At 40.4% G+C, this 25,947-nt stretch overlaps 1 protein-coding gene across 2 annotated transcripts in view; it reads right to left on the reverse strand.

Annotated features, from left to right (window-relative positions):
* Positions 1 to 22,364, reverse strand: part of wwp2 (WW domain containing E3 ubiquitin protein ligase 2) — a 169,442-nt gene extending 147,078 nt beyond the window's left edge. The window contains exons 1-2 of one of the 2 annotated variants that reach the window (XM_055648966.1): positions 21,784 to 22,364; positions 6,697 to 6,780 (exon numbers count right to left, since the gene is read on the reverse strand). In XM_055648966.1, the coding sequence (XP_055504941.1) occupies positions 6,697 to 6,766 (70 nt within the window). In that variant the 5' untranslated portion in view covers positions 6,767 to 6,780; positions 21,784 to 22,364. The remainder of the gene's footprint in view (positions 1 to 6,696; positions 6,781 to 21,783) is intronic. The other variant, XM_055648965.1, reaches the window with a different exon arrangement.
* Positions 22,365 to 25,947: the final 3,583 nt, after the last annotated feature.

Below are 25,947 nucleotides of genomic sequence, written 5' to 3' on the forward strand. Positions count from 1 at the left end.
GGGGAGACCCTTGAAAAAGTATGATTGGTCTTTATTTTCCCTTTAGTACATCCACGTAGCTTCATTTGATGATCCTTTCAAATACTCATCCCTTCACACAGCATGTAATTTCTTGACAAATGCATCATGAATCTAAAGTTCATTTTTCTTGCATCATTGTTCCCTTTTTATCTACTCTGGTGTATGGTACCAGGAGCAATTCAGAGATTTAGTCATTTCTTTGCTACTTAAAACTTGCCTGAAATATTTCAGCCTTTTTCCTGCCTCTAAGGGAAGTTATGTAGAATAGAATAGTTTATTTATTGTCATTGTAACATGAACCATGTACAACGAAATTTAAAAATGTCAGCCAGTCAGTGCACCATTCAAACATTTCTAAAAGCTAACGATACATACAAGATAAAATATTAAAAGATAAACAACTAAAATAAATATCATGAAAATAGCACGCATAAACACCCAACCCTCCATCCTTCTGTCGATTTCACAGTGTACCACAGTCCCTTAGTATGTATCGCCCCTGCGTTCTTTGGCGGCTACATTTAGTGCTTTTATAGCAGTGGGGTAAAAACTGTTTTTTAGTCTGTTCGTCCTTGTCCTTGTAGATCTGTACCGTCTGCCTGACGGCAACAGTTCAAACAGGGAGTGTCCGGGGTGGGAAATGTCCTTCATAATACTCTGGGATTTTTTGATGCAGCGGGAACTGTGTAAGTCCTCCAAGGTAAGGAGAGGGCAGCCGACAATCCTCTGGGCATTGTCAATGGCCATCTGCAGCGCTTTCCGCTGAGCCGCTGTGCAGCTGGTGTACCACACGCATACACAGTATGTTAGTATGCTCTCAATGGAGCACCGATAAAAGGACAGCAGCAGTCTCTGAGTGATGTTATTCTTCCTGAGCACCCTCAGGAAGTGCAGTCTCTGCTGGACCTTTTTCAGCAGCGCAGTGGTGTTCACGCTCCACATCAGGTCCTCCTCAATATGGATTCCCAGGAAGCGGAAATCCGCCACCCTCTCCACATAGTCACCTCTGATAATCAATGGTACCATGTCCGTTTTATTCTTCCTAAAGTCTATTATTATTTCCTTTGTCTTTAAGGTGTTGAGGAGCAGGTTATTTTCTTCACACCACACTGTCAGCTGCTCCGCCTCATCCCGGTAGGCGTACTCATCCCCCCCGGAGATGAGTCCCACCACTGTAGTGTCATCAGCAAATTTGACAATGGTGTTGCTGTGGTGGGCGGGGGTGCAGTCATGTGTGTAGATGGTGTAGAGCAGGGGGCTCAGTACGCAGCCCTGTGGAGAGCCGGTACTGAGGCTGAGGGCCGTGGATGTATGATGGCCCACTCTGACTCTCTGGCTGTGACCCGACAGGAAGCTATTTATCCACATGCAGGTGGAGTGTGGAAGTCCCAAGTCCCCCAGTTTGTCCACCAGTTTGTGGGGAAGGATGGTATTAAAAGCAGAGCTGTAGTCCACAAAGAGCATCCGCATGTAGCTCCCCCGCTGCTCCAGGTGAGACAGTGCAGCATGGAGAGCTGTGGCTACGGTGTCCTCTGTAGATCTATTTGCTCTGTACGCAAACTGGTGGGGGTCAAAGCTTCGGGGCAGGAGTGATGTGATATGACCCCGGACCAGTTTTTCAAAACACTTCATCATCACTGGTGTGAGTGCGACTGGCCGGTAGTCGTTGAGGCTGGAGATGTTGGTTTTTTTGGGCAAGGGGACTATGGTGGAGGACTTCAGACAGGTTGGAACAGTGAACTGGGCCAGAGACTGGTTAAAAATCCTCGTACAGACTCCAGCCAGCTGGTCTGCGCAGTCCTTCAACACGCGTCCAGAGACGCCGTCAGGTCCAGTAGCCTTCCTTGGATTGATGGCCCGCAGCGTGAGACACTAAATGGACAATATGGACCACCATCTGTGGCTGTGCACTCTTAATGACCATAAAGTTCCTCGGACTTTAGATTAATACCTTCAGTCAAAAGGTACATCAGCACATGATCAGCGCATCAGTGTTTCACTAATCAGGGGGAACATTCTTGAGGGTACGTCGACTAAGGCATTACAGGTTGAACTCAAGGAAGGAGCAATTACTCCAATGGGATTATATTATAGGTCACCCAATTGCCAGAGGGAGATAGAGAATCAGATATGTAGACAGATTACAGAAGGATGCAAGGAGCACAGGGTTGATGTAGTGGGTAACTGTAACAGGGCAGAATTTGTTCGGTGTATCCAAGGTATCCTTAAACAATATGTGGATAGTCCAACTTGAGGAAGGACCATACAAGACCTTGTATTGGAAAAATGAGCCTGGCCAGGTGACTGATATAACAGTGGAAGAGTATATTGGAGATAGTGATCACAACTCCATAATTTTAAAGATTGTTTTGAATAGGGATACGTGGAAGCTGCTGAAAGGCCAGCTGATCAAAGTGCAGGATCAGCATGTTCCAGTAAGGAGGAGGGATAAGCATGGCAAGGTTAGGGAACTGTGGATGGCCAAAGAGGTTGTAAACTTGATCAGGAAGAAAAAGTAAGTGTTTGTCAGCTTTAAAAATGTGGCATCGGGGGCTTATAAGGAATGTAAAGCGTGTAGTAAAGAACTCACACGGGTGATTAGAACGGCAAAAAGCAGCCATGAAATGTCATTAGCGAGACGGCTTAAGGGAAATCCCACACCTTTTTGTACGTACGTTAAAAATAAGTCGATAACCAGAGAGAAAGTAGATCCACTCAAAGATAAAGGAGGAATCTGTACTTGGAATAGGAGGATGTAGGCAAGGTACTAAATGAGTACTTTACATCTAGAAGACCTGGGGAACAGCAAGATTAGTGTGGGGAATATAAATATGCTGGGGCAATTTGAGATCAAGAAGGAGGTGATGTTGAGGCTCTTGAAAAATGTTAAGATGGACAGGTCCCAGGGGCCTAATGGGTTATAGAAAAAGGGAGGAGATTGCTGAGGAGATTGCTGCATCCTTGATGAGGATCTTTGTTTCTTTTATAGACATACGCAATATCCTGGAGGACTGGAGAGTGGCCAATGTTGTTCCTTTGTTTAAGATGATGTCGAGATAACAACCTTTCTCTCAGTGTCAGCAAGACAAAGGAGATGGTGATGGACTACAGGAAGCGAAGCGGTACAAATATCCCAGTTTGCATTGACTGCGTTGAAGTAGAGATGGTTGAAAACTTCAAATTCCTAGGAATAAATATCACCAACAACTTCGTAGGAAAGAACTGCAGATGCTGGTTTAAATCGACGTAGACACAAAATGCTGGAGTAACTCAGCAGGTCAGGCAGCATCTCTGGAGAAAAGGAATGGGTGACGTTTCAGGTCGAGACCCTTCTTCAGACTCTGAAGGGTCTCGACCCGAAATGTCACCCATTCTTTCTCTCCAGAGTTGCTGCCTGACCTGCTGAGTTACCCCAGCATTTTGTGTCTATCACCAGCAACTTCACCTGTACTACCCATATTGAAGCAATGACCACGAAAGCACACCAATGCCTCTACTTCCTTAGAAGGTTAAGGAAGTTCGGTATGTCCCCAACAATTCCGGCCAACTATTACAGATGCACCATAGAAAGCATTTTATCGGGATGCATCACAGCTTAGTTTGGGAACAGCTCCATCCAAGACCGCAGGAAATTGCAACGGATTGTGGACGTAGCCCAGACCATCACACAAACCAACCTCCCTTCCATTTACTACATTTTATACCTCACGCTGCCTCGGCAAGGCCAACAGCATAATAAAAGCCGAGTCACACCCTGGCCACTCCCTCTTCTCACTCTCCCATCAGGCAAAAGGTATAAGTGTGAAAACGCACATCTCCAGATTCAGGGAGAGTTTCTTCCCAGCTGTTATCAGGCAAGTGAATCATCCTACCACACAGAGAGCAGTGATGAACTACTATCTACCTCTTTGGTGACCCTCGGACTACCTTTGATCGGACTTTACTGGCTTTATCTTGCACTAAATGTTATTCACATCATGTATCTGTACACAAGTGAATGGCTCGATTGTAGTCATGTATTGTCTTTCCGCTGACTGGTTAGCACGCAGCAAAAGCCTTTGAGATAGGGTAGTAACAAAGGTGTATCGTATGCTTGCCTTCATTGCTAGAGGCATTGAATATAAGAGTAAGGAACTTATGATGCAGCTCAATAGGGCTTTGGTTAAACTGCATTTGGAGTATTGTGTGTAGTTCTGCTTGCCCATTACAGGAATGGTTTTGGAGAGGGTGCAGAAGAGGTTTAGCATAATGCTGCCTGGATCAGAGGGTGTCAGCTACAGGGAGAGGTTAGATATAATTAGATTGTTTTCTCTGGACATCGGAGGTTGAGGTGAGACTTGATAGTAGTATACAATCCAAGATGGAAACATCCAACACTAGAATACATGGCTAAAAGGTGAGAGGCAGAAAAGTTTGATGGAAATGTGCAGGTCGTTGTTTTTTTATACAGAGAGTGGTGGGAGCCAGGGGAGGTGGTGGAGGCAGATACAATAGTGGATAGGTACAATAAGTAATAGAGGGATATGGATCATGTAAATGCAGATAAGATCAATTTTACTCGGCATCGCTTTCACCACAACCATTGTGGGCCAAAGGGCCTGTTCCTGTGCTCTACTGTTCTATGTTTTATGATTAAATTCTTTTTCACTGTGAATAATTACTGACGAATTTAATGGGCTATCCTGTAACATTTCATTACTATCTTAAGTTTAGTTCTGTTTTCCAGGGGTTAAAAAAAACTACAAGGAGCAATGGAATAAATAATTGGTTAACGTAAGCTACTCACAAAAAGCTGAAATAACTCAGCAGGACAGGCAGCATCTCTCGAGAGAAGGAATGGGTGATGTTTCGGGTTGAGACCCTACTTCAGACCCTTCTTCATGGATAATGGCTGCTGAATGGCTGTTGAACAATAATTGCTAACCAGGATAAAATTCCCTTTTTTTCCCCCAAAGGAAAAGCACAATGAAATAATTAGGATCCTGGATTCTACAAGTACAAATATCAGTTGAGCTGGAACCTTGAACCTCAGAGATATGTTTGTGTTTTCTTTAGATTAGATTTAGATTCAAATACAGATTCAAAATATTCGGACTATGAAGATTTGAATATTTCAGACAGCAGTGAAAGGAAGATGCTTGGCATTAAAGTCGAAAAGAGGTGTCCCCAAATATTGCACACTTTCAATATTCCTTTATGACAGCAGTACTTTGAATGTAGCGCCATTTATGGAGTTCGATGGTGTAGGACAAGTGCAGAATTTTCACAGGCAGCAATGTAAAAAAAAGATTTAGACATGTAGATAGGATTCAAAGGAAAAGGCAAAAATATTAATTCTCCACGACATTTTGAAATTAAATTCAATTTAAAATATTATTCTGCAGAAGAGCCCCAATGCATGTAAAATTAGTTTCTCGGGACCGGCCATTGTTCAGCGATAATTGTCTTATTATCAGCGAGGCTTACCTTATTTTACTATCCATTTTTCTTGCCACTTATTAACCTAAGTTTGAAAAGAGTCATAGTCTTTCCACATGCTGATAAATGCAGGTTTATTATCTGAGAGACCACAAATGAAACTGCATGTACAATCAGTGAACAATGCAGCTTTCACAGCTCGGATGGGAGTAGCTGAAGTTGGAATTGGCTGATTTTGGAATTAAATCCAACCGTCAACTGAACATAGCAACTGTTACACTGCAGGCAATCTGTTAGTTTGAAAAATAAAGTGCTTAAGGATAAACATTATTTTGAAAGAAGTGAGCAGCAACAATCTAGAATGCTTGCTGGAGGGAACAGGTAAAGCAGATTCAATCAAAGAAGCTCGACGGGGAACTGGCTTCATACTTGATAGAAAAAATATTGCAAGGCTATAGAAAAGGGTGGAGAACGAGAAACAGCCAAATTGCTTTTGCATGGAGCCAACTCAATGGGCTGAAGTGCTTCATTCTACGATTTAACTTTTCTGCGAAAGGGATCAAAATATAAACAACCAATTTCCCCGAAATGATTCTCCTGAACTGGAAAACCTGGGGGGAAAAATGGTTTAGATCCAATTGGCAATCTTTATCCATAAAATATGACAGATAAGATGCTGCTGCCCACAGAAGTGAACACCTAAAATGCTGAAGCTCAGTTATCCGCACTAACCTCAAGCAAAAATTTAAACCAAAATGGTACATATCTATTTAAGATTAGAAAGACAGTTAGTCCGGATGGGAAGAGTCAACTTAAGATGGCATTCAGCAGAGTAGTAATATTTATAAAGATGCAAAATGATTAAGATTTTTCTTTCAAGTACTTATATCTTTGTGATTAAGATTTTAAATTTTGCTGTTGTGGCAAAATCCCCCAAATTACAATTGTCTTTACGACTAAATCAGCTACCATTTCAAAAATATTTATTGCATTGCTATTTTCTATCAATAACACAATTTTGAGGCCACAATAATTTTGACAAAATACAAAAATCTGCACACTGATCTGGTTATAGTAGTCAATATTTGAGCCATTCCTGATAAATCTACTTCTTGTATCACAGTATCAGGACTAGTTATTTGACAAAGTTAGGGGGGAAAGATTTGGAGAGATTAGCCAAAAGTGTTATGGTCCATCAATTATGTACCATAATGTTTGTATCACTAAATGATGAATATCAACCAACTCAGGACTTACTTTTTAAATTCAGTTGTGATTTTTCCAAGGATTGGTCACGTCCAGCAATATTAGAACTGGCAGTTGCCATGACATCACACCACTCTGGAAATAAATAAACATGTATCAAACATATTAAATTACATGTGTAGGAAGGAAATACAGAAGCTGGTTTATACGGAAGATACGCATAAAGTGCTGGAGTAACTCAGCAGTTAAGGCAGCATTTCTGTAGAAAAAGGATGGGTGACGTGTCGGGTTGGAACCCCTCTTCAGGCTCAAGAAGGGTTCCGACCCGAAACGTCACCCATCCTTTATCTCCAGAGTTGCTGCCTGACCCGCTGAGTTACTCCAGCACTTTGTGTCTATCTACCCTAAAATACATATTATTGTAGCTAATATATTGATCTGTTTTGTTAAAGAAATTGTGTCACATTACTCTAAAATTTCATCCAGATATACAATTCATACCAGTCAATTAATTCATTAATTCATTCCCATATAATTATCTTCACTTGCTGCAAAATGAAGGTTATGTAACGTATTGCAAAGAATATGAAAGGTGTTACACAAATGCAAGCATTTCTCAAAACTGACAATATTCTGTCAGTTCCCATGCCATTTCTAAAGACAAAATATTCAACCTTTTCTATCAACTTCAAATGAGCAAATTTGTTTCCCATCCCATTGTTATATTACAGGTATACGCAGTATTCTCATAATTCTTAAAGATTACTATAGACTAAATGATAACCTAGTGCAAGTACCCCTGACCATTATACACACAACAAAGATGCAGCAACGCGATAAATTGGATACAAAATTGACTTGGCTATCGAAGATAGAGGATGGTGGCGGAGGGCTGTTTCTCTGACTGGAGGTTTGTGACCAGCGGAGATCAGTAATCAGAGATATTCCGCAGAGATTAGTGCCCTTCAGTTATTTGCGATGTATATAAATGACTTGGAAAAAAATGTAAATGGGCTGATTAGTAAGTTTGCAGATGACACAAAAATTGATGAAGCTGTGGATAGCGAAGAAGGTTGTCAAAGGATAAAGATTTGTTTTAGATGCGAGTGGAGAAATAACATATGGAGTTTAATTCAGGTAAGTGTGAAGGGTTGCACTTTTGGAGTCATGTTAAAGTGGCAGGACCCTTACGAGTAATGATGTACAGTGGGATTTCAGGGTGCAAGTCCATAACTCCTTCCAAGTAGCAACACAAGTAGATAAAGGATGACATACTTGCCTTCAATGGTCAAGGCATTGAGTACAACAGTCAAGAAGTCATGAAGCAGCCAAAACTAGTTACGCCGCATTTGGACTATCGTGTGCTGATCCAGTTGCCCGAATACAGGAAAACTGTGCAGGCTGTGAAGAGATTCACCAGGATGTTGCCTGGATTAGGGAATGAACTACAAGGAAGATAGTTTGGACAAACATGGATTACTTTCTCTGGAACATGAGGAAGGACCAGGTACAAGTTTATAAAATTATGAAAAACACAGATAAGGTAGATAGCCTTTTACCCCAGTATAGAAATGTCAAATACCAGAGGGCATAGCTTTAAGATGAGAAGACTAAAGGATGAAAGTTTAAAGGAGATGCGCGGGGCAAGTTTTTTTCTTTACATAGGAGGTAGGCGCAGGGGAGGGGGGTGGAAACAGAAACAATTGTGGTGTTTAAGGTGCATTTAGACAGGCACATGAACATGTAGGGAATGAAAGGATAAGGATCAGGAACAGGCAAATAAGATAGGTATAATTTGGCATGATGGTCAGCAGAGACATCATGGGCTGAAGGGCCTGTCGGGTGCTTTGCTGTTGGATGTTCTAACAAGTAAAGGGCCTCAAACAAATCCAGAAATGAATTCTGGACTTCAAAATACTCTTCACCACATCTAATTCTTTTTACTCTACATAACCCATTTCACAAATCACATTTATGCAGGTTATTATGACCTATAAAACAGGTGTAACTTAGGCAACCAAGCAAAATGCTTTATTCTCTTGCCAGCTTGCCTAACATAATAATAATGGAGCAATTCCAGACGAGTGCAATGATCAATCATAGTATCAAACAAAGCAGATATCAATTATTGATCAGTCGAACAGTAACAGATTGTTATTGACAAACTTAATTATCAAATAAACTGAATAAATGAACACATGTACAAACATTTATTTAACCCTTCTGATTGTTTTCTTCTAAATACAGAATTATAGATTTATACAAAGAGCGACAGGTGAAGCGAGGTGACAGGATGGGAAATGACAGGCATGTAACAGCGTGGTTGGATGGGTTAAAGAAAATCATTGAAAAATTTGTTAATCTGAACTATTTAAAACAAGTGCACAATAGTTAAGTAGCTTTTCACCCTCTTAATTCTGTAGTATATTAATTTCTCTCAAAATTAGATCATCTTACAATGCGCATTATGACATAATTGGCAGCGTAAATTTCGAGTTCACACAGATGAACATTCACTATGTCATGGCACCAGCTAACAGTTTTAATTATCCAAAGAGTCAGAAATCTGGTAAAATTTGTTATGGTATTTTTAATTGACTTGAATAAGTTTGTGCACAAAAAACAGCAGCAATTTATCACCAATCGGAATTGGAAGCATCACCTGGTTCAAAACCTTGGGCCCCACTGGAGAGGGTCCAGTGGAGGTCTACGAAAATGATCCCAAGAATAAGTGGGTGGACATATGATGAGCGCTTGACAGCACTTGGCCTGTACTCGCTGGAGTTTAGAAAGATGAGTGGGGACCTGATTGAAAATTAGTGTATAGTGAAAAGCCTGGATAGAGTGGATGTGGAGAGGATATTTCCACGTGGGAGAGTCTAGGATCAGAGGTCATAGCCACAGAATAAAAGGACGTTCCTTTAGGAAGGAGATGAGGAAATTATTTCGTCAGAGGGTGGTGATTCTGTGGAAATCATTGCCACAGAAGACTTTGAAGGTGGTTAATGGCTATTTTTAAGGCAGATGGATAGATTCTTGATTAGTACGGGTGTCAAGGGTTAGGGGGACACAATCAAATGGGGTTAAGAGGGAAAGATGGATCAGCCATGATTGAATGGCGAAGTAGACTTGATTCTGCTCCTATCACTTATGAACTTAAGAAAACATACGACTTTAGCCTTGTCAAATAATGTTATTACCTTCAAGCTGCATAAAACCTGCTTCACACAATGGCATTCCAGGTGGCCTGCACTAATATCTCTATGTGGAAAAAGACATAAAGTGATGGAGCAACTCAGCGGGTCAGGCAGTGTGGTTGGAGGACATGGATAGGTGATGTTTCGGGTCGGGATCATTCTTCAGACTGATTGTAGTAGGTGGGGAGAATGCTGGAATATATGTGGGAGCAGGACAAACCCAGAGGCAGAGGTAGCGGCAGAGAGGATAAAAAAAAGGAGGGTTTGTGGGGGATGAGGGTTGTTGGTTAGTTATGTAAAATTGGAGAATTCAATGTTCGTACAATGTTAGCTTGTGAGCTACCCCCAGCAGAATACGAGGTCCTGTTATTCCAGTTCACATGCATCACTACAGCAATGGAGGATGCAACCGGGAGATCCAGCAGGAGAAAAGGTCAACTCATCTACAATTGGTCTAGGTGATGTAAGGGAGGCCACATCAGGAGCACCGAATGCAGTAGATGAAGTTAGAAGAGGTGCATGTGAACCTCTGTCTCACCTTGAAGGGCTGCTGGGGTTTCTCTATGGACGTGTAGGAGGAGAGGTGGGGATAAGTCTTCTGTGGTTGCGGGACAAAGTACCTGTACCTGGGGAGGGAGTTGTGGAGAGAGAGTGGTCTCTGTGGAAAGTGGTGGGAATAGAAAGGTATGGCTGGTGTGCAGGAAGGAACTGTAGATGCTGGTTGAAACCAAAGATAGACATAAAAACCTGGAGTAACTCAGCGGGTCGGACAGCATCTCTGGAAAAAAGGAATAGGTGACGATTCGGGTCAAGAGTGTGAAGAAGGGTCTCGACCCAAAACCTGTTCCTTTTCTCCAGAGAAGATGTGACTGGTGGTAGGATCACTTTGAAGGACAGAAAGTTTGGAGAATGATGCGTTGAATAGTGGGTGAACTCTTATCATTTTGGGGGGGGGGGGGGGGGGGGGGGGGGGGGGAGCGAGAACAGAATTACTGGTCACGGAAGAGATGCAGGCGAGGGATCTATCCACAATGGCGGGGGAAACCATCTTTACGAAAGAAAGAGGACCTTGGATGCACTAGAGTGGAAAGCCTCATCTTGGGTGCAGGTGAAGGAGAGTAGGGGATGGTATCTTTGCAAGATTAGCAGTGTGGGAGTAGTCCAGATAACTGGAGTCAGTGTGTTATAGTAGACGTCATTCGATAGTCTGTCCCCTGTAATGGAGACAGAGAGAGCAAGAAAGGGGAGAGAGATGTCAGAGATAGTCCGAGAATATGAGGGTGGGGAAAAGATTAGTGAAGTTGATGAAATCAATGAGTTTTGCACAGGTGAGGAAGACAAGAATACTTTTGCAACTGTAAAGGTAATTTTTAAAATTGGTGTTGATAATGAATTGCTTCTCAAAATAGATATCTGAGGTAGACATTGTGACATTATTAGCAGAGAACATTTTGAGATTGTACAGATGAACATTCATAATGTCATGGCACCAACTAAGGCAGTAGTGCTTTTAAAATTTCCAAATATGATCAGAAATATAGTGGAAATTGAGGCTTGTGGTATTTTCTATTGTCTTGATTATGTTAGTAGACCAGGAAACAGTCACAATTTGCCATCAACAGAATTGGATGTGACACCTGGTCCAAGATAAATGGCACTTCAGCATTCTAAATTCATCCTGAATTGGTGTTAAACATCAATGTTAAGTGCTTTCATTTGATGATTCAACGCTACGTTAATTGAGCACTGATAACCTTAAATAAAAAATTGAGTGGCAAGGAAGAAATTGGACACCCTAAACACAATTTGTTTAAACTTCTCAATTAAGTAGAGGTTATCCACTGCAAGCCAACCAACTGATGCTTCAGTACTCTTATCATGGAATTAATAATAGAATAAAAATATTGCAAAGAGTTCATTTGATTTAAAATTGGCAAAATGTTTCTAATGTTGTCCCAAAGCAAAACTAGTTTAATCAGATTACAGACGATGCAGTGTCAGAATAACTTAATTTTTACCTGTTTTTTTACTGGTGCTGGGATTAGTTGTGTATTTTTACTGTTTCTTGTTTTGTGGTATTTTCCTTTTCTTTCCCTTACAATTATGTTTGAAGTTGTGATTTAATTTTAAAGCATTTACTTAGTTCATTTGGCTGTTCAAATCTTTTTGGGGTATATTATCGGAGCTGATATGTTGCCGCATTACAGAGAATCATGTGTGCAACCACTTGGATTGGACATTATATGAATTATTTTCTGTTAATGCAGCTGAAAATAACAGATCCCACAGCACCTTTTGAAGAAAAGCAGTAAGTTCACCTGGTATTTTCTTCTTGCTTCAATCAAGAAAATCAGAAAAGCCAATTAAGTAATTATTGCACATCAAAAGCAAATGCTCATAAAATCTCCTATGAGCATTTTACCTTACATGAAGGTAAATGCTCATCACAGGAAGTGATTTATTTACTTCGATAGTAAACAGAAAAATCAAACAAAATAAAATTAGTTTAACAAAAAACACTGAAGTGCTAAAAGACTATTAAAAACATTAAACATTAACCATTTTTCATGGGATTGGTGACTCCATAAACACAATTCTTACGTCAGCCAGTTCTGGTAAAATGCTGAAAGACCAGGTGCAAAGTCCATCTCTCTTCTTAGCACATCAAAGCTCTGAGACTGGACAATGGTTAATCTGGTTGCAGTGGGAAATCACATGTACCAACAGCTGAGCTCCAGAATTGGCTGGGCATACACCTTCTAGCCTGCAAAACAGTGAACCGTGGATAACCAGCATTCCTCTGCGGAATTGGCAAAGGAAGGTAAGCTTAATCCGGGCAGCTGAATCTTTCAGCTCATCATTTGATCTCCCAAGGCACAAGTAACCAGTTAATTTCTGCATCGTAACTGCTTCATGAAAATTAATTCAGATATCCTACTAATGATGCAAGGTACATTACACTAAACTAATTTTGTTAAAATATAAAAACTGAATAGCATATTCAGATGAATTCATGTTTAGCTGAATCCATGCTGAACAAGTGCCATATGTCGTGTTCTAATTTACGCTAATAACTACACAAATAAAATATGGACTGCGGAAAGCTTCTCCCTCAGGAAGAAATTAATGAAGTTATTTGAGGTGAAATTCCAGAAAGTAATTTCTCTTTACTAACAACTAGAAAAGCATTTCACGGAGAAAATATGTCGAAAAGTAACTTTCAATGTTAACTCAGAAAATGCATTTCACGGAATACATCACTTTATGCATGAACCAATATTCTTTTATAATTTAACACTACTATTTTGTAAAAAAAAAAAAAAAAAATAAAAGTACTGAATAAGCATACCTCATGAAACATGTAGAAAAGCTGAATCCTGCAGAACAAGCCAAGTGCCATATTGTGTACTTTACGCTAATGAAAGTAACAAATAAAAGTAAAAGCTCTTTACTAACACGGAAAAGCTTTTATGTTAATGAATATTTGAGGTGAAATTCCAGAAAGTAATTTCTCTTTACTAACAACTAGAAAAGCATTTCACGGAGAAAATATGTCGAATATTTTGTGGGAAAGATATATAGTGTTTGTAACACTTTCATCTTTGACTTCAAACATTGTATCTAATGTAAAGCCAACCCTCAGGGAAAAGCTCCAGGATACAACGTACTTCAGGTACCAAAGTTGCCAAGTATATTAGGCACCACAATAAAAATCTATGCAGAGTTTGCCTTACTGTATGGAGGCGTATTTTACTGGACGACTGGTAAATAATGCAAGGCATTTAGTTATTTTGCAAAGGGTTCACATTATTATCCTTTAATATCCAAAGGTTATCCAATTTCTACTTCAACCAAAATTAAAAAGACAGCCAGTGGTCATTACATCACTTTATGATGCACTATGCTAATTTTCTATGAAAAATTGAAAGCTCAGTTCTTATCCAAGGATGCAGTTTTATTTCGGAAATCATGTTGTAGCTGCATAAAACTTCAGTGAGGCCACATTTGGAAATATTGTGTGCAGTTCTGGTCACACGTTATAGGAAGGATGTGAAGGTTTTGGAGAGGGTGCAGAAGATGTTCATCAGGATGCTGCCTGGATTTGAGAGTAATAGTTATAAGGAGAGGTCAGACAAACTTGGATAGTTTTCCCTGGAGCGTGGAGGCTGAGGAGACAACTTGATAGAAGTATATAAAATTATGAGAGACATAGACAGGATAGATCATCAGTCTTTTTCTCAGAGTGGAAATGTTAAATTCTAGAGAGCACAGCTTTAAGATGGTGAAAGTTTAAAGGACATATACAAGGCACGTTTTTTTTACACTGAGAATGGTAGGTGCTTGGAATAAGCTGCTGAGGTGGTTGTGAAAGCAGATACAATAGTCATTTTTAAAGAGGCATTTTGACAGAGATACGTACAGGCAGGGAATGGAGGATATCGACCATGAGCAGGCAGGTGTGCAATTTAACTTGGTGTCTTGGTAGGCACAGACATTATGGGCTGAAGAGCTGTTCCTGTTCTACATTCTGTTTTATTTATTTAAATAATAATAATCATTAAAATATTCAGATAATTAAAAATATTCAAATAAAGAGTTGAACGCTCCCCCCACCCCAAAGGATTCATGACCCTATTTTATCTAATGGTGCGATCACTCCTATGCACATTATTCCTGATGTAAAGCTATGAGTCCTATGCATCTGAGCTTTTTTTCAATATGTCACCACTCCCCTATTGGGAGCCAGGTGATCAATACCGTTCCAAAATCTATTCCCTAATAATTATTTTGTTCTGGTTATTTCATAGTCTAGATAAAAATGAACTAAAAAATATATATCAATTGATTCATGGCAAATCAAATTCCGTTTCCAAGTATCTTGAACCACTTAACACAATAATTTGAAACATGATCTATTACTCCTACACAATTTCATTTGGCACATTTTGGGAAGAATGACAATTCATGCTATTTTTCAGGCTTCTGCTATTAAGCAGACATTTACATTCTATCCAAAATATTTATAGGGCAGCAATAAAAACACAAGCTGTGTTTTATTTTCTCAGAACACAATGCTGCCTGCATCCCCAAACTACATTCTTTGCACTGTAATGCAACAGACAATTAATCTGCAGTAACTCACAAAACATCGTTTGAAACTGCTGAAGTTAATCACTTGGTGTTCCAGCATACAACACATAATGCTCTGCTTGTTCCTGAGTTTTTACAATTATGTCCGTTGGCATCCCTCATCCCTTCTGGCAGACCCACTCAACAAAGTTTTAAAAAATACCTTGTCTTTCTTTATTCTCATGATTTGAACTACAGTCAGCGTACAATAGCAAAAAGATTTTTAAAAATGAATGCAACTTTTATCGTGGTATTTTATCAATTTCTCAAAATTACAAGTGGGCATTGGTTAATGGACAATTTACAAGCAGAATACCAAGTCAAAAGAGCAAAAATAATGCCATGTGTATCAAATACATTGCAGAATAATTTCAGGCCAATACCATGGCTTCACGGAATATATTACCCCTTAACCAAGAGATCCTTCCATTTCCAAAAATGAAGTTCTCAAATTTATCATTTTAGCATTTTTAAAAATTGGTATTCTTTATTTTCTTTTCTGGAGCTTACAGATATTAAACAATTTTAAACAAAATAAGGTCCGAAGGATTCTTCTGACAATAGCAGCTTCTTGTTTTGGATTGCCAAACAGCCTATGAAGATTCCTTTAAAAATTCTCCCAAATCTGCCAAAGTTTGCAGGGGACCCACGCTTAGCTTGAAAAGCTGATCAAATTATATTACTGGTGGACAAAAATGCTGGAGAAACTCAGTGGGTGAGGCAGCATCTATGGAGCAAAGGAATAGGTGACGTTTCAGGTTGAGACCCTTCTTCTTCAGACATCACCTATTTCTTCGCTCCATAGATGCTGCCTCACCTGCTGAGTTTCTCCAGCATTTTTGTCGACCTTCGATTTTTCCATCATCTGCAGTTCTTTCTTAGACAAATTATATTACTTGTTCCAGCTGTCACCAGGGATTCCTAGCTCCTCATGTATGCTTAGAGTAATTGAATGAACACAGGCCCTTCAGCCCAACATGCCCATATCGCCAACGTGTCCCAGCTGCACTAATCCTACCTGCCCACGTTTGGCCTGTATCCCTCCAAACATGTCCTATCCAAGTACCTGTCTAACTGTTTCTTAAATGTTGGGATAGTCCCTGCCTCAACTACCTTCTCTGGCAGCTTGTTCCATACCCTCACCACCCTTTGTGTGAAAAGGTTACCACTCAGATTCCTATTAAATCTTTGGTCTCTTCACCTTAAAACTATGTCCTCTTCTCCTCAATTCGCCTACTCCGGGGAAAGAGACTCTGTGCATTGACCCAACCTATTCCTCTCAAGAATTTATATACCTCTATAAGGTCACCCCTCATCCTACTGCGCTCAAGGAATAGAGTCCCAGCCTCCTCAACCTCTTCCTATGGCTTAGACCCTCCAGTCCTGGCAACATACTCGTAAATCTTCAAAAATATTTATCATATATTCAAAAATAATCGATTTACAAAAACTTGAGAAAAGTTCATTAAAGAGAAAATGGACGAATTTTACAATAGTACAAAGGATATAATGACAACTGAAGTTTAGTGTTGGTATCAAGTATTTCAGCTTTGAATGAACATTGAATACAGCTGATCAGAATTGAGACCCTAAACCTTGCCCTTCCCGGCACACACTTTTTCATTGCACATTCATACTCACGGTGCAATTTATTAGAAAATGTTACAATAAGCATAAGCAATAAAGGAGCAAAATAAACTACTAACTCAAACCATTCATTTCTCTTAATCGGGAAAATTAAGGTAGGTTTTGACATTTCAATGCCTTTATGTACATTAGATAATTTGTTCAAGTTTTCTGAAGTTGCAATTTGCAGAAAAGATCAGGGAAACTGATGGGTGTATTTTAATTGGATTTTCAGAAGGTTTTTAAATAAGGTGCCATTCAAGAGATTATTAAACAACATTTGAGAACATAAAACCCATGGGAGCAGGTAAAGATTATGGTCCATTCAATCTTGGGCTCGACACCATTTCCAAATTGTTACTGGTATCCTGACTTTAGACAAGTTGGGTAAGTGGGAAAAAGAATGGAAGAAATGGTTCCAAAAAAAAGAGGCAGATTGCTATCCAAATGGTGAATGATTAGGAAAAGAGGAGACATTCTGTATTACCTGCTCATGAGTCACTGGTAGTAAACATTCCGATGCAACAAGCAGATAGGAAGACAAATGAGACATTGGCCTTCAATGGAAGAGAATTTCAGCACAGAAGCAAACATGACCTGCTGCACCTGTACAGGGCCAAAGTGAGACCCCATTTGGTGCTAGCCGTGCAACTTTGGCTCCATGTTCGAAGATGGATGCTCTTATGGAGGGACTGCAATGAACATTTACTGAAGCTGTGGAATTCTCCATCACATTAGTAGGACAAAGTCATAGAATCATAAAGTGATGCAGCATGGAAGCAGGCCCTTTGGCCCAACTTGCCCACACGGACCAACATGTCCCAACTACACTTGTCCCACCTGCCCGCGTTTGGTCCATATCCCTCCAAACATGTCCTATCCATGTCTAACTGTTTCTTGAACGTTGGGATAGTCCAAGCCTCACCTACCTCCTCTGGCAGCTTGTTCCATACACCCACCACTGTGTGAAAAAGTTACCCTTCAGATTCCTATTAAATCTTTTCCCTTTACCTTAAGCCTATGCCCTCTGGTCTTCCATTCACCCATTCTGGGCAAAAGACTCTGTGCATCTGCCCAATGTATTCCTCTCGTGATTTTATATACCTCTATACGATAACCCATCCTCCTGCGCTCCAAGGAATGGAGTCCTAGCATACCCGACTTCTCCCTTTAGCTCAGATCCTCTAGTCCTGGCAACATCCTCGTAAATCTTCTCGGTGCCCTTTCCAGCTTGACATCTTTCCTATAACATGATACCCAGAACAGAACACAATACTCTAAATGCGGCCTCACCAACATCTCATACAACTGCCACATGACCTCCCAACTTCTGTACTCAATACTGACTGATGAAGGCCAATGTGCCAAGAGCCTTTTTGACCACCCGATCAACCAGCGATTCCAACTTCAAGGAACCATGCACCTGCACTCTTAGATTGCTCTGCTCTACAATATTCCCCAGAGCCCTACCATTCACTGTGTAGGTCCTGCCTATCTTTGACTTCCCAAAATGCAACACCTCACATTTCTCTGTATTCCATCAACCATTCCTCAACCTACCTGGCAAATCGATTAAGGTCCTGCTCCAATTTTTCACAACCATCTTCACAATCTGCACAACCACCCACTTTTGTATCATCTGCATACATGCTAATCTTGCCATGTATGTTCGTATCCAAATCATTGATACGGATGACAAACAGTAACGGGCCCAGCACTGAACCCTGAGGCACACCACTTGTCACAGGCCTCCAGTCCAAGAACAACCTTCCACCATCAATTTTCTATCCACTCAGCTATCTCTGCATGGATCCCATACGATCCAACCTTCCAGAGCAGCCTACCATGCGGAACCTTGTCAAATGCTTTACTAAAGTCCATATATACATCTACAGCTCTGCCCTAATCGACCTTTTTGGTCATGTCTTAAAAAAAAAATCAGATTTGTGAGACACGGCCTCCCACGTACAAATCCATACTAACTATCCCTAATCACCCGTTGTCGATCTAAATGCCTGTATATCCTATCCCTCAGAATTCTCTCTAGTCAGTAAATATATTCACAATGATGATTTTCTTAATGCTAAAAGGGATCAATGAATATGAGGAAAGAATTGGTACAGGATACTGCATAAATTATCACCTGTGATCATACTGAATGGTGGACCAGGACTGGATAGCCAACTCCTGCCCCTATTATGTTTTTTATTGTTTCTTCCTTATAGTTCAAAGATTCTCAATCTTCTGAGAGATTAAATTCCTCCTCCTCTCAGTCTTAAAAGGGTGATCTCTTCTTGTGAAATTATACCCCATAGTTCATCTTGTCTGAAACTTAATTCCTTCTCTCCCTTTGCAGGTTCTGACAAAAGTTGCATCAAATGCTTCCTACTTTTCTACTCCCTTCACCTTGGAATAGAGGTCAACATCCTCTTGGCTTTCCTATTTACTTACTGGACCTCCATGCTTTTTTGTTGTGTTTCACAAACAAGACCTCCATAATCATTTGTACTACAAGATTTGCAATCCATTCTAGATAATAATCTGCTTCATAATAATCTGCTAGATAATAATTTGCTTTGTCATTCTTTCCCAAGTAAATAACTTCACTTGTTCTCCTATTAGTCTCTTTCAACATTTTGTCCACTCACTGAGCCTATCTATGCAGGTTCTTTATATCATCCTCAGAACATGCTAACCTAGAAATTTTGCATCAACAGAAAATTTAGAAATAGTACCCTCACCACACACCCTTTTCCAATTCTACATCAATCTAATCGAAGCCCCAGCACTGATCACCTCACTTGTTGCTGATTGCCCATCCAAAAGTAGTTTTACTTTATCCATCCTGGTTCCCCTTCATCCAAAGTGAACCCGAACAAATTTGTTGAACAAGATTTCCATTTCATAAAACAGTTGACTAAACTTCATTTTTTTTACAAACTTCTAAATCACGAGCAACTATCTCCTTAATAATGCATTTATTCAGCTTAGTTTATTGTCACGTGTACCGAAGAACAGTGAAAACCAGTCAGCAGAAAGACAATACATGATTATAATCGATCCATTTACAGTGTATAGATACATGATAAGGAAATTACATTTAGTGCAAGGTAAAGCTAGCAAAGTCCGATCAAGGATAATCCGAGGGGTCATTAAAGAGGTAGATAGTAGTTCAGCACTTCTCCCTGGTTGTAGTAGGCAAGCTTGACATCTGCAGGGGAGGGTTAGGCTAGGTGGCTCCTAGTTTTCTGCTTCCTATCTCTTTCTCTTCTTGAATTGATGAGCTACATTTATAATTTTCCAATTCTCCAAGACGTCTGGGGGAATTTTAGTATATTACAATCACTGCATCCACTTCCTTTAAGACCATTGGAAGCAAAGCATTATGTCCAGGGTGCTTGACAGGCGTTAGCCCCATTAACTTACCTCACATTATTTTTCTAGTAACAGAAACTAATTTAAATTGTTTGTTCCCTATATCCCTTGATTATCTTTTATCAGTGGATAGTTCTTATATTCATCTTGGGGGTGGAATGAGGTGGGGGTTTTTCAAGTCAAGAGTGTTTTATTGTCACAGGTAGAACAATTAAATTCTTACTTTCTGCAGAACAACAGAATATGTATAGTATGATATGACAAACGAGAAAGAAAAGAAAAGCTCATTGTGTATATATACACATGCTCACAACATACCTGTGTGTATACATATATATTCACACACACACACTCAAATAACAAACAAAACAATGCAACAATAATAATAATAATAATAGGATTGTCGTTCAGAGCCTATATGAGGTTGTAGTGTTTAATAGCCCGATGGCTGTAGGGAAGAAGCTGTTTCTGAACCTGGATGCTATAAAGTATAAAGTACGAATATAAAGTAAAGAGTAAGAATAAACTGTCATTTTCAAATAAAGAGGGTGAAATTAATATGGTGCCAAACGGTTCAGTATTTAGACGCCACGTTCTCCATCAGTAATTTGAAATAGAGAACACAATTTGTTATGTTCACAGATGATCAGATAGCCACATCAGAGTAAAATTCCTCAGGAAAATACAGAGAGGCTTCACAGGAATATGGAAAGACTAAGGAAATTAGTGGGAACATGGAAGATGGAACATAATGAGTAAAATGTCAAGTCGTCACTCTAGCCGAAAAAAAAGTAGAGAAAACTCGGGTGGTTTGGTGCACCCAGATGTACTGCACAGCACCTCCAAGAAAGGACAAGAAAATCACGTGAAACTTTAAAACAGTAGCATTGCAAGCTTTAGGGCAAGAAATGTAAGTGGGCAAAAATCCAAGAGATTTGGATTTAATGTATCTGTACATGACTCACTTCCAGGCAATATATTTAGCCTTATAATTAGGTAAATCCAAGTTACACGCGTCTCGAGACATTTGGGACATTTAAGACTCCAAGCAAGGATTAATTGGATCTTCAGATATGAACAGCCTCTAAGCGAGAAAGTTCAAGCTTCAGAAGATCACGTCAAGTCTAGATTTTGTATACCGGCTAAATAAATAGTTGTACTAATACATTCAGATCTCTTAAGGACGCAAAATTGCTCAGAATATTCTTTATAAAATAATTAAAAGGATTCCACTAGGTGTCGCTTTGGAATTTCAAGGCACTGGGGGCATTTAATGAAAGGTGAATTAGGCGAATTGACCAGGAAGCAAAGTATGAAAGCAACCAGGATTCCCGAATTTACCTTGCTGAGCATACGAATTAAAAGTTCCGGGGTGTGCATAGATCAAATGATTAAAAGGTTGATTAATTGACTAACTGCTGTCCTCTCTCTTCCCTCACCCTCACAAATGCAGACACAAGGGACTGCAGATGTTGGCGTCTTGAGCAATAAAAGTGTTGCAGGAACTCAACGGGTCAGGTAGATTCTGTAGAAGGAAGAAGGGTCCGGACCCGAAACGTCGCCTGTCCATTCCCCTCCACAGACGCTGCCTGACCCACTCAGTTCCTGCAGCGGTTTGTTTTCTGTGCCCAAAAGAAACGAGATTGTTATTGTTCTGTCGCCCATCACTGCCGGCTCCCTCACTCACACAGACAGATACACGCGTGCTCAAACCTACCCCCTACCTAAAACCACATGCCTTATAAAACAGAAATGAACTGGTTCTAAGTGCCAAGGCTCAAACTGCCAGCAGCGTCAATTAATTTTTCACCTCAGTTACTCAGGCCTCCGACGTTACCCCAGCTGCCGCTTCCACTTCCGCTCCTTCCAACCGGCGGCGCTGTCAGCTGACCGGAAGTAGCGGCGCGGCATGGCAACGACAACACCTCGCGCATCCCGCCTGGGCCGCGCGCTCCCCCTCACTCGCCACGAGCGGACACCGAGCCGCGGCTAACAATGTCCTACTTCCTTTATCATCGTTCTTTTTATAATTTATCATTCATTTGTTCTTTATCTCTCTACATCACCGTCTATATCTCTCGTTTCCCTTTCCCCGACTCAGTCTGAAGAAGGGTCTCGACCCGAAGCGTCACCCATTCCTTCTCTCCAGAGACTGCCTATCCCGCTGAGTCACTCCAGCTTTTTGTGTCTATCTTCGGTTTAAACCAGCACCTGCAGTTCCTTCTTAAGGGCCTGTCCCACCATCATGCGATTGCATGCGTCTAGTGCGACCAAACGGAAGTGAAGTTCGCCCTGAGTTCGCGGTAAGTACGCGCAAAGTTCACGCGTGACGTAATTTACGACATCAAGGAGCTGCGTACGATGTCAAGGAGCTGCGTACGGAGTCGAGATGCTGCGTACGCCCGTCGAGACGTTGCGTACGACCTCAATGCGGCTGCGGGCCGACAGGCCTCTGACGCGCGGGATTTTCGAACAGTGCAAGATTTTTAGAGCCCCGCGCAATGTCGCGATCAGCCCCGCACAACTCCATACGCCTCCGCCAATCGAAGTGGGACCGGCCCTGCGAGGCCGTACGCCTCAAGCGACCACGTTTGGTTGCGCTAGACGCATGCAATCGCATGCTGGTGGACAGGCCCTTTACACATTTGCAGTTCCTTCCTACACTTTATCTCCCCCTCCCATTCCCACACCGACCTCTGTCCTGGGCCTCCTCCATTGTCCGAGTGAACAGCGCCTCATATTTCGCTTGGGCAGCTTATAACCCAGTGGTCTGAATTATAATTTCTCTAACTTTAAGTAATCCTTGCTTCCCTCTCTCTCTGTTCCTTCCCCCATCCTAGTTCTCCGACTAGTTTCACTGTCCTGATTAATTTTACTGTTTACATGTTTCGTTGTCACCTTCCCCACAGCTAACAATGAAACATTCTACACTTCCTTTCAGCAGTGTCTGCGTTGATCTGTCATTTTCACACCTTACTCTTCCATATATCTAGTCTCCCTCTCCCCCGACTCGCAGTCTGAAGAAGGGTCTTGACCCGAAAAGTCACCCATTCTTTCTCTCCAGGGATGCTGCCTGGGTTACTCCAGTCTATGGTGTAAACCAGCATCTGCATTTACTGCTGTTTTTTTGTTTTGCTGTTTTTTTCCCTTTTTCCTTCTGCCCACAATATTTAATATGTAAAAGAATATGTGATTCTGTTCCATTCTGTTTGTAGTTTGTTTGGTTGTTTGTTTGTTTGTTTGTCTTTTCGCACAAAGTCCAAAGAAACTTTTAATTTCACTGCACATCTCGTATGTGTAAGTGACGAATAAACTTAAACTTGACTTGACTTCCTTCCTACACATGGCAACAAAAGGCCTGAACTTGTTTACAGTTTATCGACTGAGGAGGAGAAGTGTAACTATGTCGCTATATTTATTTACGGAATGTCAAGGTTGCCTTGTTTAGAACCAGGCTTTCATTTCTGTTTATTTAAAGATGTAATGAATATTTTTGTGTTGTATTCTTGAAACATAAAATAAATGATTTCAAACCGTTTTACAAAGCTCCTTGGGTTGGGTTAAAGCGTTTCATAATTGACCTATTTTTTTGACGGGCAGGCGTTGTTGTAACATCGACAAAGCATCCACAAATGCTCACACCTGTGAGCAAGAGATTGAATGCTATTGGTGAATCTGCCCAGGTCTTTTATTGTGAGTTCTGGAGCTCTGAAATAACTGCAAACAGTAAAAAGACATGATGTCAAAGGTTGTATGCATTGTGACTCTCAAAACAGAAAACTCTTCGTAGTATTGACGGTGAGAAGAATGTTTATCTAGATATTTAGAAAAACGATGATTTTATCAATGGAACTCATTCACATAGTTAACGACATGTGTTTAGGAAGAAACTGCAGATGCTGGTTTATACCAATGATAGACACAAAGTGCTGGAGTAACTCAACAGATCAGTCAGCATCTCTGGGGGAAAATCTCTGGTAACATTTCGGGTCAGAACCCTTCTTCAGACCTGTGCTTTTATTTTTCTGTAAAGATGCTGCCTGACCTGCTGAGTTACTCCAGCACTTTGTGTCTAATGAGATTTGTTGTTTGTAGTGTGGTGATAAATGTGGTAGTGTAATATTTATTTGTGGACATTGTTCAGTACTCAAAATCTGTAGACTAAGTATAATTAGGAAATTTTTCCCACGTATCTGAATAAATATTATTTCCCCGTTATAAATCATAATCACACTTTCAAGAGGGAAAGTACAGGATTAAGGGAATGTGAAAGTGCTGGAAATTTAATTTAAAAGAAAATACATTTCCATTTATGTTCCAGAAGATCAAATTGTCAGATTTTTTTTTACATTGTATATTTTTTCATTTATTTAAACAATTAGTTAACAATAAATGTACAAATGAGTTTAATAAAAGCTTTGCTCAGTAAAAAAGTGAATATAGAAGATAGCATTTTTTTTAATGGACATAAGTTTAAGATGAGAGGTGAAAGATTTAATAGGAAGATGTGACAATGTTTTCACACAGGTGGTGGGTAGATGAGACCAAATCTGAGGAAGGACATTATTGGCATAGAGGGAGTGCAGAGAAGGTTCACCAGACTGATTCCTGGGATGTCAGGACTGTCTTATGAAGAAAGACTGGATAGACTTGGTTTATATTCTCCAGAATTTAGGAGATTGAGTGGGGATCTTATAGAAACTTACAAACTTCTTAAGGGGTTGGACAGGCTAGATGCAGGAAGATTGTTCCCGATGTTGGGGAAGTCCAGGACAAGGGGTCACAGCTTAAGGATAAGGGGGAAATCCTTTAAAACCGAGATGAGAAGAACTTTTTTCACACAGAGTGGTGAATCTCTGGAACTCTCTGCCACAGAGGGTAGTTGAGGCCAGTTCATTGGCTATATTTAAGAGGGAGTTAGATGTGGCCCTTGTGGCTAAGGGGATCAGGGGGTATGGAGAGAAGGCAGGTACGGGATACTGAGTTGGATGATCAGCCATGATCATATTGAATGGCGGTGCAGGCTCGAAGGGCCGAATGGCCTACTCCTGCACCTAATTTCTATGTTTCTATGATGGGATAAGCTAGGGATTAATTGAGGTTGATATGCCAGAGGGATTCGTTGAGGTAGATTCTATATAACAAGATTTAATAGACATTGGGCAGGTACATGGATAGGAAAGGTTCAGAGGGATTATGGACCAAACACGGGCAGGTGGGACTATCATAGATGGGGCAATTTGTGCAGCAAGTTGAGCCGATGAGCCTGTTTCCATGCTTTGTGACTAGTGAAATGTTAATATGTCGTTCACAGTATGCTAAATCTTTTGTCTCAGCATATGCCGTTTGCTAAGATCTGGGTATGTTCTTCAAAGGGTCATTTGTTGGAAAGTACTGTTTGAGAAATTAAATAAATCAGTCCTTTATTTTGTGCTGTTTGACAAACAATCTGATTATTGAGTGCCGCCTAGTAATCCTTCTTCATGTCTATGGTGACACTAAATACTGTTGTCAGCAGTCCAGTCATTTGACATTCCAATCTTCATTCATTTGAATACACTCTCAAATATCAATTAAGGAATTTACAGTAGAAATACAGATAATATTTGTGCATTAATGCATTTTTTTATATCAGCAAATAAAAGTTTATCCAATGAATTAAAAAATGTGTTAAGATGTGTCAGCCACAATGGCCAGACTCGGAATTAACACTTCTGCGTATTAAATGAAAAATGCTTCAGTAATTATCCAAGGTTATTTTATAAAAGACCCAGGTTACTGTGTAAGCTGCCATGCAATTTAAAATGGATATTTTTTGCCAATGTGCTTTTAATATGCAGGATTCTGCACATGTTGCAGACAAATTACACTGAAAATCTTTGTTCATTTTGGTGATGTTATTTATTTGGCTGTGTGGGCTGCTGAGCAAGAGTCATTTTTTGCTTAGCCTTAGAATTTTTTCCCATTTCAAAAA

This window comes from Leucoraja erinacea, chromosome 17 (assembly GCF_028641065.1).
Source record: "Leucoraja erinacea ecotype New England chromosome 17, Leri_hhj_1, whole genome shotgun sequence".
Taxonomy (NCBI): domain Eukaryota; kingdom Metazoa; phylum Chordata; class Chondrichthyes; order Rajiformes; family Rajidae; genus Leucoraja; species Leucoraja erinaceus.